The 21,318-nt window shown below is 34.0% G+C and overlaps 1 protein-coding gene across 2 annotated transcripts in view; it reads right to left on the bottom strand.

Annotated features, from left to right (window-relative positions):
• The window catches only part of LOC143249331 (arrestin domain-containing protein 2-like), a 93,480-nt gene that overhangs the window by 36,969 nt on the left and 35,193 nt on the right, over nucleotides 1-21,318 (bottom strand). Inside the window, exons 2-3 of one of the 2 annotated variants that reach the window (XM_076498978.1) lie at nucleotides 7,775-7,889; nucleotides 3,347-3,478 (exon numbers count right to left, since the gene is read on the bottom strand). In XM_076498978.1, the coding sequence (XP_076355093.1) occupies nucleotides 3,347-3,458 (112 nt within the window). In that variant the 5' untranslated portion in view covers nucleotides 3,459-3,478; nucleotides 7,775-7,889. The remainder of the gene's footprint in view (nucleotides 1-3,346; nucleotides 3,479-7,774; nucleotides 7,890-21,318) is intronic. The other variant, XM_076498977.1, reaches the window with a different exon arrangement.

Raw genomic sequence — 21,318 nt, 5'->3', positions numbered from 1 at the left:
ACTGTCTTAAAGGTATATATTTATATATTCAAGCAAGGAAAAGTGTTTATTTTTCGTATTAGAGTATATTTTTAGACTCTGTACAAAATTTCCCTTTCTTCCAGACATGAACTGATAATTACGCTCTCAGCTCTGAAAGCGTTATCGCTTTCCACATCTTATTGTGGAGTAAAACGAATCCATTATTACGTTACTGCACATGCACTAATATAGCTCGTAAATAGTTAACTGAAGTTATTAAGAACCACTTGATTTGTATACGTTTACATTAATTTGTCTTGTAGCCTAATAAAGAGGTTGTCTTGGGATTAACTCTTTCCATTAGGTTTTGCCAACCTCGTTTTTTTCTGCAGAGTAAATACTAATTGTACTACATGTTCAGCGACAAGAAGACAGTGTGTGTGTTTGCGCGTATGTTTTCTTATAGAACAGTCACATCGGGCTATCTTCTGTAAATCCAAAGGCTTACCACTATCTTACCGGGGGACAACAAGAAGGCAGACAGATATCTTGAACTAAGTAGCGTCCCCTTTCTGAACTACAAGACTATAATGGTAGTTACTAAAATATAGTTTCCACAATAGCTGCAAGATATCTTACCCACTTAATAAACACTTATTTTTGTCAAGTTCGATTTACTGAAAAAAAACAAACTATTTCTTAAAAGTAATGGATCTAAACCTCAGACATTCGGTGTGGTGTGTGAAACGTCTGTATAAACAAGAGATTAAAATGAGCTCAGCAAGAGTTAAATGAATAAACTCGGCTCCTTTTGTTGTTTATGTTATGTTTGTTTCAAATGTTGAGCACAAATACTAATTAACAATTTAACTTGATTTTTTTTTTCTCTTTAAAACTTCGTTTTCTGATCGGTAACAAAGAGGGAGAAAATATCACAGTAGATATCCAGGCTCAGAGACCTTTCGAGTAGTGCGTGACTCTTATGCAGTGTCGAAAAAAAAACTCTATTAAAATATAAGCATCTTTTAACGAAAAATAACATACTTTAATATCTCTTGTCCAAATTTTAAAATAGTAAATAATTACAACTTAAAAGCAAAGTGTGTTTATGAATAAAGGCGGAAGAGGAAAGCCATTATAGCAACATTTCTGTTGCCGTTGGCTAATATGTATGTGAGCATGAATGCAAAAACATTCTTTCAGGAATTAGCCTTTCTCTGGGATGCACTTTGTGATTGGATGACGTTGTCATGACAACAAAGCTATTTAGGACGCCAACCGAGTATGGAGAAATTTTGTTTGCAGAGTACAATGCACCATCGCAACGATCATACCACATACTTGTCGAACCGCACACGAGATACTTACGCAAGAATGAATGCACACGTGCTGCAGGCGATGGTTATTCGTGAAAAGAACATACTTGCTCTCATGAAAATTACGTTCTACAAAGTGAAAATAGCTGGGCATTTTTATACACAGACGTGTAGAAAATGTTTAAAAGTTTGCTTCGAGTGGTGAGTCTGATGACAAAAACTATGACGATTTACTGACGTCATTGGATGAGTAGTTGAGTGGTCTCTTCTCAAGAACAGAGGGCATCCATGAATTAATAAAGATGGAGCGGTATGACTCAGTCATACTTAAATAAATCTTAATACGGTTACCGATGTAATACTGGAAAAAACATATAAAAACTTGACTTTAAGATTAAATAAATCTTAGGTTCTATACTTCTAAACTTATTATTTAAGAGTAAATCATTTCAGAAAGAAAACGTGCTTAAAACCAAGTGTTGTAAAATAAATTTTAAAAAAATATCTTTCTCACATTAAAACAAAAAATATTATTTTTATTCATCAGCTGTAAACAACATTGCGTGGTTTAAGAACTAATGCATTAATCAAGTAACTACTGTTATAAAAACTGTCTGAATGATGCACTTGATCGTGTTTTGCCATCAGTGATTGTTAATAGGCTGACAGTTCACGTTAACACTCTACGTATTAGTGCTTGATGCAGAATACTTCTTTCTCTTTTTTTGTGTGTGAAAGTAAAGTAGAACACTAACACAACTTCAATTATATTATTGCGAGTGGCCAATAAAGTAAAAACAAAGTGTATTTTATACAGTAATATATTTTAAATTTTATGTTTTCAGTAAATAGCTTTTATTCGTAATAACCATGTACATTTTTAACCACGGTTTTATTTTCACTGTATATTTAGATTTATAAAAATAAAATAAAGCACGACTCCTTGGAGACCTACGGAAGTTTTTGTATTTGTTTAGCAGCATAAGAGGAATTTATTCAGCCTTCGTTCTACTGTTAGGCTTAGTTCTAGAACAACGCATGTTCGAATGATATCGGGATAAAACATGCGATAACATATAACACTAACATAATATTTTTTTAATATAATAGACAAGTATATGAACTTTTTTACAGCTATATAACTTTTTTAAAGTTAAACATTCGCATCTATATAACATTTTAATGTAAAACATTTACAGTTATGGTACTTTTAAAGCTACGTATTGTGATGGATAGTTTGTTCAGACCTGATTACCACCAGCGGTAGCTACGAATCAGTCTTACTACTTTATATATTTTCTATCCTTTTTCTTAACACATTACATTCAAAGCTTCAAATCTAGCATATTTAGCACAGGTCAACCCCAGTGTCTGATGTTAATGTATGATAACCGTTTTAAACTCTCTAATGTTCGCATGTATCTTTTCTTTTACTGTAACCCATTATCGTCTGCTCTGTAGTTTGTGTAATGTTGCCGCTTTAACAACGACTCACGTAAAGTATGCCTTTTTTATTCAAAAATTATTAAACTACATTGTTTTTAAACTCTAAGGAAAGTTACACGATACTTACAATAAACTGTAACAAATGTGAACTCACTTTTCATAATTAACTTCAAATGTGTTGAATGTGGATACGTTACGAACACTTAGAATAGTCATATCAATGTCGATAACAAAACAAAATGCTTGAAAGCTCTGGTTTCAGTAGCGATCTTTTTCAATTGATTTTCCCACAGTACCTGGCGTTAAATAACGGCTCATGTTCGCTTTCTCATATCATAACTCTTTTATATTTTAGCCTGGTTTAGTAACATCTGAAAATGTTTTTCAAATTTCAGAAATCCATCTAATCAAAATTATAAATAACGTTATTTTGAAAGATTTACAATGGTTTGTCTGGTTTACCAATATCGCATTGGCACCTGTAAAATAAACAATTATTTGTGTAGAAATAACGCAACAAAAATAGAGTTCAAGGTTTATTTATCTAACATAGTAAGTAAGGTTTTATTTGATTATTTCCATTTTATTTTTAATAAGTTAACTTGCAGATTATTTTTACTAACCCTTAAGTTTGAAGTTCTCCACGGTGTCCAAGATCACGTGACCCACTAATGTTTCACCAGCATAATACATTTCCTTCTCCAGCCGAATATCGAATTCCCGGATGTAGTCCATGTGGAACAGCTACTTCCAGACTAGAACAAAACAAAAAATTATTGTAGCGCTAATTGTTTAGAGACCGTAAAAAGAAAGTTAAAGCCATGCAATTTCGCTGTCTCATAAGAACGAAATTCTACGTCAAAATGAATTATTTTACTCTTGGTTTTATGGCCTTTCAAAATAAAATACTATATAACACTTTTACTTGTGTAGCAAAATAAATACTATAGCTTTTTTTAAATTAATTTTACAAAGTGTTAGTTACATCAACCAGAAATGTGTATTTATGCCCAGTTATTTAAAAATAGTATTTCATTATTCAGTACAATACACGTTAAATGAATCAAATAAAATGCACAGTTATGGCAACAAACTATCATACACACATATCCCTAAAGTGTGTTATTGTCCTGTTGTACATATTCCAAAGTGTATTATTGTCCTGTTGTACATACCCCTAAGTGTGTTATTGTCCTGTTGTACATATTCCAAAGTGTATTATTGTCCTATTGTACACACATATCCCTGGAGTATGTTATTGTCCTGTTGTACATACATATCCCAAGTGTGTTATTGTCCTATTTTACATACATATCCTAAGTGAGTTATTGTCCTGTTTTACATACATATCCCAAGTGCGTTATTGTCCTATTTTACATACATATCCTAAGTGTGTTCTTGTCCTGTTTTATATACATGTTCCTAGTGTGATATTGTCCTGTTTTACATACATATCCCTAGTGTGTTATTGTTCTGTCATACATACATATCCCTAGTATTTGTTTGGTTTTTGAATTTTGTGCAAAGCTACACGAGGGCTATCTGCACTAGCCGTCCCTAATTTAGCAGTATAAGACTAGAGGGAAGGCAGCTAGCCATCACCACCCACCGCCAACTCTTGGGCTGCTCTTTTACCAACGAATAGTGAGATTGACCGTCACTTTATAACGTCACCACGGCTGAAAGGGCAAGCATGTTTGGTGTGACAGGGATTCGAACTCGCGACCCTCGGATTGGATTACGAGTCAAATGCCTTAACCACCTAACCATTCCGGGCCTAGAGTGTGTTATTGTCTTGTTTCGTGTACAGTGTGCTGAGCTTAATCCGGGTTTTGTAGAATCATTGGGATTGGTAAATTCGTTCCAGATAGTCAACAGTTTGTTTTCACTGCATATATATGTAGTTCTGATAAAAAGCCCTTTCTTCAGTGAATTATATTTTCCTTGTAAGCTTTTGGGTATTACAAAGTATTCAACACAGGTTTCTACAATCAACCCAACTTTTGACGTACTTAACTTGTTCATTTTTATGTTGTCATAATTTATATCTATATTATGTATATAAAGGTAATTTAACTTTAATCTATTATAGACTTTAGTTATACATTTTTTGTTCTAATGGCATTATCTAAAGAATAGAAAGTAATTTATACAAACACTCTCTTACCAACTTATTGAAATTATAATACAGATAACGACTGTTCGCTTTCCTGGTAGTGCTTAAAGTTCAAAGTTAGAAGAAAAAATTTCAAAACATTGTTGTCAACACTCTTTCATTATAGTTCAGGTGTGCATGACACGTGATTGGATATGTTCTGAAGTATTTCGCATCACGACCAACACACGTGTAAACAAACTGATCCTATGCTAGTAACACAGCTGAAAATAAGACACGAAAGCCAATTAGGAACCTAATAAGTGATCCGATTTTCTTAATGCCTGGTTATTGAAGGTTTCGCAGGATTAGTGCTTGTCAGCTCTTTATTAAATCAGGTGATTTCTATAAAATGCTATTATTTCTTTGCTTGTTTATTATTTTAACAAATTATTGAGATGAAATATTCGTTAAAAGTTTGTTAACTGTGCTAGAAATTTAAATATTTCAGAGAGTTATTAAAATATTTCACTTTTTGGTCATTAACGCTGTCAAAAATTACACTAAACATGTCAAAACATTCAGTCTTCAAGTATTTCTGAAATAGTTTTTTTATTTGCATTAGAGATAAATAAAGCTACTATAAGAATTCCTAGAAGCCTCCCAGTAAACGTTTTTATTAATTTTGTACGTACTAATAAACGTATTTAATGCAAGATCATGCTTTATATAGTAAATTCTGTAATAAGAAATTAAAGCTTTCAAAACTACTCTAAAACGTCTAACACATAACTCATATAACTATTTATGATTTAAGTCAATTTCTGAGTCGACAAATAACTATAAGTCTCTAATAGGCCTACCACTATTTTAACAAATAATATTTAGGTTTGTATAAACCTAAACACCTCCTACCGGATAAAAGCAGTAACGTTTTACAATATTATTGTAGGTTCTTTTTCCTTCGTTTCACATTCTTTTACTCGAGCAATGTTTGTAATGGAATTTTATCGCCGTCTACAGCGACAAGAGATGCACAATACCGACTTGCTGTTTACGATTTAGAGCCACTAAGAAACCTCATATTTCTGCTATGTCAATATTATGCCCCAAGTTTAATAGATATTGAAATATAATACGGTCTTGTGCTCTGTAGCGGTACTTAGATCATTATATAACCGACCAAATTTTCATTAACGAAAAGCAATTATGTGCATAAATGTTTCTGAAAGCAGTTGGCGCCGATAGTCTCAGCACGCTTGTACTGAAATGGTGGAGAGCTTCCTTTATAATTGGCTGATTATTAGTTTAAATTGGAATTTTATTCGTAACATACTTCATAACTCGAAGACACATTTTTCAATGAGAACAATTAAAAAGTTAACAAAACGATGCAATTAATTGTAAATACAAAACAACAGTGTTGGGTGAGGAATAAAATTTGTAGTCATGGTTACCTCAGTGAAATATACCCTGTACACGCTCATAGAAAGAGCTGGTTTCTCTGAAGATCATAAAAATACAGACTATACAGCACTGACAAACAGGAGACAGAAATTAAACTCAAATTCGTTGTTTACTTTTTGAATAACGAAAAACAATGAGTCGTTTGTTGTTACTAATTTTTTTAATAAAAACAAATTTGTTTTTTGCTTCTATTTATTAGTTTTCCAGCTTTTGATTAACAAAAACAACCTTTTTTGTCATATGTTTTTCAAATTTTTAATAACAAAAAATTATTTGAGGAGTTTTCCGTTTTATCTTTTTCTTTATGAAAACCAAGTTGGTTTTTCGTTTTACACCTTTTGGAACACGGTCAGGTAAGACTTTTTGTCATAAGTTTTTCATCCTTCTTTTTTGTTGTTGCTTATTATTCTTTTTTCATCTCCGAAAGGGGCCTGGCATGGCCAAGCGCGTAAGGCGTGCGACTCGTAATCCGAGGGTCGCGGGTTCGCGCCCGCGTCGCGCTAAACATGCTCGCCCTCTCAGCCGTGGGGGTGTATAATGTGACGGTCAATCCCACTATTCGTTGGTAAAAGAGTAGCCCAAGAGTTGGCGGAAGGTGGGTGGTGATGACTAGCTGCCTTCCCTCTAGTCTTACACTGCTAAATTAGGGACGGCTAGCACAGATAGCCCTCGAGTAGCTTTGTGCGAAATTCCAAAACAAACAAAAACATCTCCGAAATATGAAATGGAAGACAAAGGAGAATGAATATTCTAGCATAAGGCATCCCTGATGAAAAAAGCTCGTTTTGTGAAAATGCCGATATAGGAAATGAATATGCAAAAACGAAATAATTAACGTAGATGCGTTTCAGAAGTAAGTAAACCAGAAACTTAAATGTAAACTTGTATACGGAATATTTACGTTTTTCAATAAAAAAGGATATCCAGTGATTGGAATGATGTGTTTTTGCTGAAGATTCCTATACGAAATCGAAATTCGCTTGGTTTTTATCCCTCAAGATAAAATACATTGTAGGAAAAGACACACGGAATTATATAATCTTTTTCTATTGAAGAAGCAGCTAGTATGCATGTAAGAAGTACATAGTGTAATTTAAAGAAGAAATCAAAAGACAGCCTAGTCAGGGGAAAACAAGTGAAAGTATCAGAATGATCCATATCCATATATATTAAACGTCTGGGAGGAGAAATCACAGACAGGCCAATAAGAGAGCCGGTTCGTAGACTGACAACCGCTGAAATCAAACAGGTGGGCTCAGCAAATGTATACTAGTACCGCTTAGGATAACTTGTTTATAAAGCTAGCAGTAACTTAAACTTTGGGGAAAGGAGCGTAATAGAGAAAGTTTTCTGGGAGGAAAACATAATTGAAATATTATACAAATGCTTTGTTCTAGAAGCTGCATTGATAAAGGAAATATATGAGAATATAGAAACTGATCCCTGAGTAATAAAAGACTGCCTGACTGTATTTCTGTTTGTAGCTCACCTGTATAAAAGTAACAGTTAACCAGGTTAGCAGATGGTCCTGTTAATGGCAGTTCACTCTTGACACGTTAATTTCAAGGTTCCAGAACACAAACATGTTCTGTTACTTCATTATTCTGAAAAGAAAAGAAATATATGTAACTTCCTTGTGAGTGCGAACAGAGATATACACTATGACCAACAACAGGTCATGTCACCTCAGCGTGTAGAGGTTCATAACAGATGGACTTACACTCATGCCACTTTTTTGTCATTCAACATTTTTTTATTTATTGTTCACAAAAACTTTTACACAAGAAAATGCAATGTAGAGAGAAGTGTTCTTTACACTTGCTACGTAAAGGATCTGGAGAACTTAATAACAATGTACAACTATTTTTTGGAAGAGTTTAATTCAATGGTGCACTTCTTAACGTCCATTGTTGTCCACACATTGAAGTTCGTCCACAGTGCAGGCATGCGAGGTCCGTGTTGAACGTTGGTGTTGAGTCCCAAGAACTCTACTTGGAAGATGACCCATTTCCTGACAATGATAATGAGTTTGGTCATGAAACTTTGAATAAGGGACCAAGCAAGTTACTCTTTGGAAAACACTTTAAAGAAATGAAGTAGTAAGTAGAATATTAGCTACTGCTGAACCGGTGAAACCGATGAACTTCACAGCACAACAGTGCTCAGTTACTTTATAACATTGCATACGTCAATATCGCCTATGTTGAAAGGTTTGGTTTTGCTAGGTGAGGACGAGCGTGATCCCAATTTGTCAGCAGGAAACTGGGTTAAAATTATAAAGGAAGACTTATGCAGGACAAAACAAAACGGAGACAAGATAAATTTATTATGAGATTACTAAGCAATCTCAAAGGCCATCTGCGTGAACACCGCAAATGATGTGCTATCCCATGAAAAATGAATAGAATAAAATACTGATAAAAAACAACGAAACTGATATCGTTCACATCTTGTTTCTTAGATATGGACGGTATAAGCTTCTTTGTTCTTCACTGTAAGAGCTGAATGCACTTATCCTTCTTGTCTCAAAAACTGTGAGACAAAGAACACAAAAAATATGAAACTTTACTCTGAATGAGCACTGCACTGGGAAGGGTAAACCAACGTACTTCAAAGCATTGTGTATATCTGCAACACCAACACAGTGGACAACCTACTAATTTCTTTTTTTGTGTTTTCTTTTTAGAGCACCAAACGTTGAAATATGGTTTGAGAATTACGCCCAATATATAGAATCATAGATATGTGTGTGTCAACTTTATTTTGAGGGGGGGCTTTTTGGAGGGCTTTGCCATCTTTGATACCAGCCATTGAAAAAGAGCAGGGCATCGTGGTTTCAGACCTATAGTATATGTTCAGTGGATGCAAACTAGGATGTAGGGGAAGTGAAACAATATTTTGTGGATCAGTTTGCTGTAACACAAGAAACATTGCTCAAAATGAGCCTATCCTCAAAAACATCGGACATGGTGGAGAAAATAAACTTACTTCACTTTGTTTACTTGTACTTATACCGTTTCGAACATATAAAAAGAACAATGATATACTATCTTCTACTGACGTGGTTATAACTCAAATTAACGAGAGAGAACCTGTACTTAGCCAAATTACCGTGTTCGATTATACTGTAACCAAGTGTATGATAAAACACGTATTTGGGAGTAAAATGTATTGTTAGTTTTACAAATTCGCCCACAGCTACACCAGTAAAAACAGAAAGCAATCACCACACAGCCTTAAGGTACTCTTTCGCCAACGATTGAAATGGCGAGCATGTTAGATTGGAGATGGATTCGAGCCCTCGACCCACAGCTGAGCAGTTAAGCGCCCTAACCACCTAGGCATATCAGACCAAGTAAAAATGTCAATTCTTTGTTTAGATATTTGAACTTTGCGTATTTTGCTGAAGAAAAAGTTAAATGTTAACAAGTCTGGTTTGGGCAGAAGGCACAATGGTTAGTTATACTTTTCTTTATGAACTTAGATAAGGCAGTTAGTACTTTTGTTTTACGAATGAGGAAAACGCGTGCATGTGCATCCGCTTCGTTTCAAATCTAATAACCTTTTAGGCTTTAAACTTAGAAAGAAGGAAATTATTAGTTTGGATATAAATACAGGATTCAAAACACAATAACTGGAGTTTCAAAGGAGAAAGACAAAGAATTGCAAGAAAAATATAAGGCGTCTATATAGATAGAATGCAGCACAAACACATAGCAGGCAGTCAACAGATCAAAACATAGATATTTCTAATATAGAAATATGTACTTAAAAAGTGTAATAATTATTTTATTATTCAAAAATTGCGACAAAATCCTCAAAATGGATGTGTATCGGAGAATAAAAATTCGTCAGAAGGATACTATAGGTTCTGCAACATTAAAAGTAGCATTTCGTTTGGTAGACATTTATAACTAAATGTGAGAAAAGATAACGTTTTAGAAATAACGTAACTGAAAACAGTTGTGTAAGCTGTTTATATGTGAAGACATTATTTTTTAAACTATATATTTTTGTTTTTGCTGCTACACAAGCCAGTGCTCACATTAAGTTGAAGCTACAACAACTTAACATTAATTCATTGTTAACTCTCATAACTTTTAATAATAGCATCTCTTTGTACTTATATGTAGTGACAAGAATGCTAACTTTATAGCTACATTAAGAAAATGGATTTTTCAATCAAAAGACAGCACTTTTTAATGTTTAGTACGTTTATTTCTTGTTGTTCAAGATGGAAAGAACCTCAATCTGTTTTAGAATGTGCCCTGAGAATAAGAATCTTACTAACATTAAACAAAGTAGCATACATGAGGCAACCACATGGCACTGCGTCACCTCAAGTATATTATCACAAGACGACCACTTGGGACTGTGTCATTTCAACTATATGATCACAAGCCAACCACGCTTCAAGTATATTATCACAAGGCAACAACATTGTACAACGTGATTTCGGGTCTATTATCGCTTTGTTGCAGGATAATAAACAATAACAACAACCTTATTAGAGTAAATAACAATAAAACTGAAGTTATTGTGAAACGGAAACAAAAGATGGAAAAACGAACCAGTTTTTTGTGATTAAAAAAATGAAAAACGAACCAGATACTTTTTACAGTTCGAACAACGAACATGATTACACTTTCAGATGACTATTATAAGGTAGAATTCAGACTTCCAATGCAAAGCAGTTTTCGACCTCTGCAGTATTACAGTCATTGCAACAATGAAATACTGTAGCCATGACTACAACAAAATTGTGAATATAAACTGCCATTGATAGCAAGTAGTGAGTTGAATATTGCACATATGAGACTGACAAAGGTTTTTTTTTCATGTTACAGAGATCTTTAAATAAAGGACACGACAATTATTTCTATAAAGATGTACATAATACAATCTAGTTTGAATTTTTATCAGTTTTTTTACATAGATACTTGACGCTTATTTCTTTAAGTTTATGATGTGAATTAATTGAGAAACATAACCATTAAGAATCACACTACACATAACGGACTAGTAAGTGTTTGTTTTTTGAAATTTCGCGCAAAGCTACATAAGGGTTATCTATGCTAGCCGTCCCTAATTTAGCAATGTAAGACTAGAGGAAATGCAGCTAGTCATCACCACCCACCGCCAACTCTTAGGCTACTCTTTTACCAACGAATAGTGGGATTGACCGTAACATTATAATGCCCCCACGGCTGAAAGAGAGAGCATGTTTGATGTATCCACGACCCTCAGATTACGAGTCGAACGTCTTAGCCCACCTGGACATGCCGGGCCACTAGCAAGCGAGTAGAACGACTTGTCAAGATATTCCCCTCTATAACCGTAAGTAGAAATTATTTAAAACGTATGGAGTTAATAAGGTAGTTAGTTCGTTTGCAGAGTATTTTCAAGGAAGCCATTTACTAATATTTCAGGCCCGGCATGACCAGGTAAGTAAAAAACTAAATACATATTTTACGTTGTTATTTCACAACCCTGTCAGCAAGCTAAATCAATTGCAGTGCCCGAATAGTTTATTGTCTTTGACAATAATTTTAAAAAAGGTTTTTACATATAATGACCAGTTAAAAGTGCAGATAGAAAGAAAACTATTTAATATTTTTATACAATAAGCAAATTACAACCTGAACTTATTTTAAGTTTATTTGTTTTACTGATCTTTGCTTCAAGTATGTCCAGTCTTTTTACTGTGTTGACTGACCACGTTTTACCCATTTACACAACAAACGGTTGAAATATCTTTCGTTACAATATCAGACTGAATTCAGAGAGTTACAAGTTCTCCAAGCTACTTTAATATTTCTTGCTTGATAAGAGCCCGTTTACTCAAAACCATGGACAGTAACAGCTATCGAAAGAGAAGCATGTTAACAAATACGACATTTGATAGCTGTTACTATCCATAGTAAAATCCACTCCACGATGCTGCTGCTTCTCCATGTTAAAGGGCTTTTCCAAAAGAGAGAACGATTCGAGCACCATGATGATTATGGTAACATTTTGGAAAAGCCGTTTAACATGGAGAAGCAGCAGCATCGTATACTGGATGTTACTTATATTTCTAAAGGAACGAAAGGATCCAACACCTGAAGAATGCTCTGTACGTTATTAGAGCATCACTATTAGAACAATACAAGTAGAAGCAAGTGCTTCGTATAGTTTTCCCCATACTTTTATCCTTACTTTGGACACACTGTTCTTTGTCCATATTTACTCTCTAAGACCCATTGAAAACACACTTTCTCGTTCTTACTGATTGGATACTGCGATTATCATACGGATTTTATTGTGATGTCCTTTGTGTGGTGTAGTTAAGAATAGTTACATTCTGGTAATTTTTGACATAATCGGTCAGTTGAGACACACACTGTTTTTGATGTGATAAACAAACCTGTTCAGGTTTTGTTTTCCCTAAACCACTGACAAACGGTTGGCAAGCTTCCCTAGTCGAATCCACTTATGATTAACTATCATCAGGCTCCTTTACAGATCCCACAGATCTTGTCCTCCATTTTGGAAATATAGAATATCCACCGTATAGTAAAAAAAGATAGACGGGACAATGAGTGTATACATATCCAACAGTAAAAAAACAAAACAAATAGTCTTGACCCAAACTGACAGATTGAGAAATGGTCAGATAGACAAACAGACGTAATGACAAATGGATAGATATATACATTAGGTAATAAGTTACATATGGAATAGATAAATATGTTGTTTTCTAATTACGTCATGCGTCGTAAAACCTGCATTACTAAGTAAATGTTGTATTCTATGTTCAAATGTTTATCTTTATATGCACAAAACAAAATTATATAAAATAAGCATAAGACAAAATCTATGAACATGAATACATGCCAATTCTTTGTACATATCAAATATATAAAGAATTAACTTCGATCTTATATATACATCACACGCATACAAACGGTAATAAAGTATTTTACTGTGACATAGGGTAAGTACAAAAACATGCAAAGCTAACAAATAATATCCATAATTAAGAATATTACGATGCCAGTCTTAAACACACAAACTCATAATATATTAGATAAATAAAACATTTTCATTTTCGAGTTTATGAAACACACTGCCAGTCATAGACCTTACACAATCAAGGAAAATATACATTTTTTAGAACTAAACAACTTATTTTGACACTTGTGGCGCGCATTGCATAAATAGTCCATTATGTAGTATTATGCTTAAAAACAAACAAACAAAACAATAATGGTGCCTCTCCTGCCGTACTTGTTTCATATATACATAATGTTTTCTGATTAGAATACTAAAAATAAAACCTTTATTCACTTCATAAGTATTATCAAGTGTTTGTTTGTTTTTCTTATAACAAAGCCACAAAGGGCTATCTGCTCAGCCCACCGAGGGGAATCGAGCCCCTGATTTTAGTGTTGTAAATCCGGAGACATACCGCTGTACTAGCGGGGGGCATAAGTATTATCAGGATATCCTTAGAGATCACAGTTACTGACCAATATAGAATATATGGTATTAGATCATTGATACACGTTTTCATAATGACAAATTTAGTTTTAACGTGAACGTGTTTTAATTCAGAAGGAGATCCCTCTTGGTTATGTAGAGTACAGTTGTCTAGCACATGTGGACAGATTTTGTGGTCGTAGATTTTTACCTATTAAAAAACGCCGGACTTTGTTTATTGGTGTTCCAAGCTGATTTGCTTCTGTTTTTATTTGTTTGTTTTAATTCCATTGAGTGCAAGGTATACATATATCCCCATCTTGAAAATTCTGAATCTCCATTCTTAAGACGTCATTACGATATGAAAATCTGTTACATATTAGTACAAAAAGCGACCAACGTTTGGTGGAATCTCATTACCTACGTAATGTCAATACAAAAATGGAATTTTGACACACGCCTTTCTACAAAGCTTTATACAAACTCTGATTGTCACGTGACTAGCTGATTTGTATTAATAATCGTTTTAATTTCAACTCTCTGTAACGTTTTACTTTATGTAAAGTTGTAAAAAGTTGTTAGGATAAAAAATGAAACTTCAACTACACTATGTCCCTGTGCTACGTTTTTAGCAGCTAACACGCGCGTTATTACCTGAATTCAAAATACTTGATAGAAATTTATACGGTGACCAATCAACAATCTCTATTACAACGTCGGTTACCGAGAAGCGAACAGCTGGGGTGCTCAAAGATTGATTCACCTCCCTTGTCTCTTTGTTGTTTACTTAGATATAAGGCATACTAGCTATCGGGAAAGTGTAATTTTTGGGCGTCATGAGTAAAGGATTTTGATGTACAGGGAAAGTGAGATGAACGTGGCATCAATTGAAGGAAGTAAAGTTTCCAGAGAGGTTGAGCAGCTGAGAAGACGAGAAGAAAACGTGCGATAAGGACAGACAGTCCAGCAAACGGGCCTCTTCAAAGACTGACAGAGATCAGCGGATCCAAATGCTATGGCTGGGATGTACAGATCCTTTGCATAGAAATTTAATATGGGGGGAGTACCCAGAGAGAACCCACTTTCTCTGAAAGTAACCGGATTAAATCCCGTTCAATGCCTAGATATGTATAAACTTATGAAAATACCTGAAACTATAAAGCTGAAAATACACGACTATGGTTACACCTTCAATAATTTAATCAGTATGAGCTTGTGGAATTTCACCATGTATGAGGTTGTATGTTTACTTTATCGTGCATTCTATTTTTCTTTTGTTTAATGGTTTGTTTTGGAATTTCGCGCATAGCTACTCGAGGTCATGCTGTCTCAAAAGTCAATTTAAGATATGATTAAAAGTAATTTTGTTAGTTTTTGTTCACAACAAAATTAGTGAGACCTATCTACCGTCGTCCAAAATTTTGAATTGTCAAAAGTAGAAAAGGCTAAAGGCCAACAGCATCCCTGACATCTCTTGGGCTACTACGTTACCATCGTGTAGTAGGATAGAATTACGCACATTATAACGCCCCTACGGCTGAAATATCAAGCCTATTGAATGCTAGGCTTAGATCATGTAACTTGCAGATTCTGAGTTGAACGTCCTAACTTCCAGGCCATACAAACTAAAGAGATGTTCTTTTTCTATCTCTTTCCTTTAGATATTAAAACTAAAATATATACTCACACAATATCATAAACAACTGTGTTTATGTGTGGACTGGACTGACCACTTTATTGAACAACAGACATGTCAAATGCGGTCTTCATGCAAATGTTCCTGCTTCATGGAAAATATACGTTCTAATTACAAGTTCTAGACTTTTCAAAGCAGTCAGAGATTCTGTTATTGACAGACAAAAGTGTACATTCATGACAACGGAATAAAAAGAACGGCATTTAAGTATTCAAGTGATGAAACAATGGATTCTAATACTTGCGCGTATTTTCAGTTAAATACGTTTATTACTGGGGTGCTTTTCAGATCTAATCTACATAAGTGGTTTGAGTTGATCAAAATTTTACATTAAACATTAACAAGAAAACGTGTACAAGAATTGGAAACCACAGATGAATATAGACATAGGAATACTCTAATCAGTTCAAGAAGAAAATAAATAAAAATGGAAATAAATTAAGACACACACGTGTCACACAGATATGACACATACTTCAACTAGAGAAAATACACATGTTGCTTGTTAGATGTATATACAACGAAGAGATGGTAAACACCCATGACAGTTTAATACATGTTTCCTTAGGTTGTTATACTTGCATCTTTTAGATGGATACATGTGTCACGCAGAGATCATCCATACTTCAGCTAGTTGGATGTGTGTGTCACGCAGAGATCATCCATACTTCAGCTAGTTGGATGTGTGTGTCACGCAGAGATAATACATACTTCAGCTAGTTGGATGTGTGTGTCACGCAGAGATCATCCATACTTCAGCTAGTTGGATGTGTGTATCACGCAGAGATCATCCATACTTCAGCTAGTTGGATGTGTGTGTCACGCAGAGATCATCCATACTTCAGCTAGTTGGATGTGTGTGTCACGCAGAGATAATACATACTTCAGCTAGTTGGATGTGTGTGTCACGCAGAGATCATCCATACTTCAGCTAGTTGGATGTGTGTATCACGCAGAGATCATCCATACTTCAGCTAGTTGGATGTGTGTGTCACGCAGAGATCATCCATACTTCAGCTAGTTGGATGTGTGTGTCACGCAGAGATAATACATAACTCTGTTGATTGATACATGTATGTAACGAAGAACTTACTCATCATTTCGAAATACGTGTCACGATGAGTGAGAAAGTGACGTTTTCTCTCGAAATGTTCCTAACGTAGATTCCCCGTCGGTGGGATGAGTATCACCCAGGGATAAACGAACTACTCCTAAATTCAATATTTACACACAAATTTAGTAAGTATTGGTAAAGGAAAGTTAATAAGTTGTGTTCGATTTGTTCAAAGTCGCTTGATTTTATATGCTTGTTTTGTTTGTCATAGTTGCTGGTATTCACCAATCGGTAAAGATAAGTTTTAACAGCGATAAATGCAAAGCGATAATAAAATTTACTGATGAATCAGTTCTTAATTTAAGAAGCATAAAACATTAAAAACAGACATGATAAACTAACACGCGCACGACAACCCTCTGCAATCTACGTAATACCAGTTTTTAGGCCTAACACTATTACTGGTAATATTACAAATGAGGGGCACTTGTGTTGATGAGGGTCAATTCACTCAAAAATGTCACGGTTGGGGATAGAATAGTAAAACCGAAGAATACTTATCTCCTTCATTTTGATGTTTAAAGAAAAACGTGTGTAAGCACCACAGATTATAAATAAAGTCTATTAATGGCTAGCATACCTGTCACTACAGCTTCCCAATCGCTTATATGTTACTACCCACACCTGTAACAACAACTTGTATTCCTAGACATATCCGTTACTACAGATATTAAATTCATCGACGTGTTGCTACTGTTACGTATTCTAATTTATCTCAGACGAGTTTCAACTTAATTCTGTTACGTTTTGCGATTTCCAATAGCCTGAAACTGAGTTAACTTGTAACTCAAAATTTAGAAATTAATTAAACGTCGATATGTATCAAATTTACAATATTTGCCAATAAGATTGATACACACAATTTTCTTTCTTAACACAAATATACTTCAATCTACAAACAGAAATACAATTTATAATAACAGTTATTTCAAATAATGGTTTATATACAATTTTTTTACAAATTTCTGAACAACATTGAGTCTCTATCTGATCTAGGACTTAATCATTTTACGACGGTTCATGGAGAGCGAATTAATTCTATGTTGATACACAGACACTTCTCTTGACGAGAAAGCTAATTAGCAAAGTTCTTGGCTGGCCTCACGCAGTTTACAAGATCATTTTTCATCAAAGAAGATACAAATATCCTCGAAGAAATACTAACGTTAGAAGTTATTCATTTAAAGTTGAACAGTTTGTACTGTCCGAAATCTATAAACGCTCCAGGGAAAATATCTGTAGTTTTTCGATTAATAAGCGTTTATCACAGTTATAGCTTCCGAGGTTTATTTATAAACTTCTAGGTTGAGGTTCTCGAAAGTTCAATTGACAACAATATTCGAAGGTACACTATCACTTTTGTAAAACATATATTGTTGATTCTTACACTCGAGAATCTTCTATACATTTAGAGAACAGGCAGGACTTTCACTCTACATATTTAACACATGCATTTCCAAATATATATTTAACTTAAACAAACATTGTTTTAAAATAAACACATAATAGTAAATCTGTTACACTATAGTATACACGTTGAAAAAGTTTATTTCATTCACTAATATTTACCACCCATGTCATTTACACTTGAAAGAAAACAATCTACATAAAAGTAAAGTTGTCATTATTTAAATAAGTCAACTTCCCTTTTTATAAATTCAAGCTGTTATCCATCGCTGATTTAGTGAACGAACCTTAGTATTATTGAAACTACTGCTGTGACTTCCTCAACAAATTCAGTGATGAATGAATACAAAAATAACGTAACGAGTTTACTTACATTTTGTAACCGAGATTCCGTGTATATATAAACAGTTTTGTAAACATTAGAGGTGAGGAAACATTCTAAAATCCTCTATTCTAGAGGTAGGAGAACATTCCAACACATCTACTCTAGAGGTAGGAGAACATTCCAACACATCTACTCTAGAGGTAGAAGAACATTCTAACACATCTACTCTAGAGGTAGAAGAACATTCTAACACATCTACTCTAGAGGTAAGAGAACATTCTAACACATATACTCTAGAGGTAAGAGAACATTCTAACACATCTACTCTAGAGATAGGACAACATTCCAACACCTCTGCTATCCTTGTATAAAATATGATTATAAGAGCAGAGACGACTTCATAAATTGATAATCAGGCACAGATTAGCTCAAATATAGTTTGAGAACACAAAATATAGGAGAAAATAGCACGAAAAGAGTTGAATTAACAATAAATTCATAAGAAGGGAAAATTAACAGCTCACTTTATTAACAAAAAATTTTAAAAATTAGGCACTTTAATCTCTGCCTGGCTCAATTAAACTCAGGTCGGTAAAAACTGATCAAGTTTGGTTAAAGCAAAGAAAAAATGTCATCTACTAATTTATTTGATTTTAACCAAAAAGTGTGGTAAGCTTTAGGGTTTATACGGCTCAGATTTCACATTTGGTTCACGGGGTAAAAAGAGCGCAGATAACTAATTCTACAGCTTTTTCCTAAACACAAAAAATAAAAATATATAATATTTTTAATTAGAATAAAAATATGAAGGCAATAGAAAAATAATATTTATGCTTCTAAGATATTCCTTTACCATTTAAAGCTTTTTTCTAGAAGATTTTATACAAATATATGGTTATATTTGCTTCATAATAACAACAACTATTTTCAAAAAGATTGATTTCATATTTTAGGCATATATCACTAAGCACAGTAGTGCTTAATATCTAGGAGAGGGAGCCGGGGGAAAAAATTGCCGTCGCACATTATGTATTGCTCATCAAAGTCTCAGATATCTTGTATAACAATATCGATATTTTTAAAAGCACGTGACTTAGGTTTATTAGGTTTTCAAAAACTATTCATACCTTATGTTTAGTAAAAAATAAAAATAAAAAAATCGTTAAAATAGAGAATTGGTGAGTAGCGTAACAGTCAAATGACCTACTGATTATTCTCATTCTGACGTCAGAAGAGCTAGTTCGTTCATGGTTGAAGCTGTTACGGTAATTTACAAACCAAAATGCTACATTTTAACTCAGGGTGTGAAGAAGCAGTATATTGTTTCACTCACTTTAACACATGATGTGCGTGTGTTTTCTTATAGCAAAGCCACAGCGGGTTACCTGCTGAGCACACCGAGGGGAATCGAAGCGCTAATTTTGCGTTGTAAATTCGTAGACATACCGCTGTACTAGCGTGGAGAACACAGATGATGTCCATCAAGACAACATATCCAGCCAAACTAAAACTGCTGCCTTCAGAGTGATTGTCATTCATTATTACAAGAGAAAAACAATAGAGGTAGAAATGGCAATGTCAAAAACTACAGAAACAAGATATGATTGGTTGGTTTGTTTTGAATTTCGCGCAAATCTACACGGGGGTTATCTGTGCTAGCCGTTACTAATTTTGCAGTGTAAGACTAGAGGGAAGGCAGCTAGTCATCACCACCCACCACCAACTCTTGGGCTACTCTTTTACCAATAGTGAGATTGACCGTCACATTATAACGCCCCCCACGGCTGAAAGCATGTTTGGTGTGACGGGGATTCGAGCCAGCGACAAGATAGGAATAAACACAGTAAACCACACAAAAGTCCTACATAAACAGCCACTGGAATCAGCCACTGTATTACTTTATAGGATTATTCAGTTGTAGATTGATAGGCGTTATGCTTGGAAATGTTTGCCTATTTATGTAGGGATTTTTGTATGGTTTTGTGTCTCCATCCTTACCTTGTTTCTGTAGTTGTTGACCTTGGCATTTCCTCGTCATACTTTTTTTTTTCAGAATTTTCTTTATTACTTTATAAATATTTGAAGTACATAGATTCTGATAGAACTAGACAAGCCGAGGTTCCTAGATTATAAAAGAGATCTACACAAAGTGCTTATCTGCAATTTAAAGTCATTTATCCCGGTTTTATTATAATCGTTAAGAGTAACGACTGCCTATTGTCTCGAAGACTGAAATCAGGCGTTCAACTCTCGTGACTATTAACCCTTACTCATGATGACATTTTCGTGAACTTGGAGAAAATCTCTACTGTTAATATTGATCAATCAAAAAGTAAATTTATGTCTAAGTCAAAATTGAAATAGATTTAGACAGAAAAGGATATGTACATGGTTGAGTTTGTATTTATTTTAATAAAAAATTAATTCCATATTATTTTTTATTTTGGAATTGCTCCTAGTTATTGTAGGATTATAATATTCACAGACTCTGATATAAAAATTTGATACATAAAAAAATAAACTTTATGTAATTCTGAGCAAGATTATCGAGACTGACTAAATCTTCGTATTAAAAACAAAATTAGGGTTAACTTGCATTTTATGTCATGTATTTTTCCACTTGTGTGCTACTAGAACTTTACTTAGAAATTATCCTAAAGTAAGCACTTTTGCTGTGCCAATATTTTATTTCTGAGATTTTAAACATGGAACTAAATAGTAAAAATATTTAACCTTATAGTTTTCATGAAACATTGTGTTATTATGATTAGACACTTAGAAATGTAATGGTTCCTTTAGTCACTTTAGCTTCCTTATTATTCGATTTCTAGATTTGACCACAGAAGTAAAGTTAATATTTAGTTCGAATCTTACATATTTTTTGACCAGAAGAAATTATTATGAACAAAATTATTTTATTAAACGCTTAAACCAGCTCGTTTGAAAATATCGCTTGGATTAAAGGGATAAGTAAAAACATTTTCCCTTTTATATCATCAGAAAGGATTGCATTAATATACATTATAAACT

This window comes from Tachypleus tridentatus, chromosome 4 (assembly GCF_004210375.1).
Source record: "Tachypleus tridentatus isolate NWPU-2018 chromosome 4, ASM421037v1, whole genome shotgun sequence".
Classification (NCBI taxonomy): Eukaryota; Metazoa; Arthropoda; class Merostomata; order Xiphosura; family Limulidae; genus Tachypleus; species Tachypleus tridentatus.
Note: the sequence above shows the minus strand (reverse complement) of the source record. Positions and strands in the feature narration are given on the sequence as shown.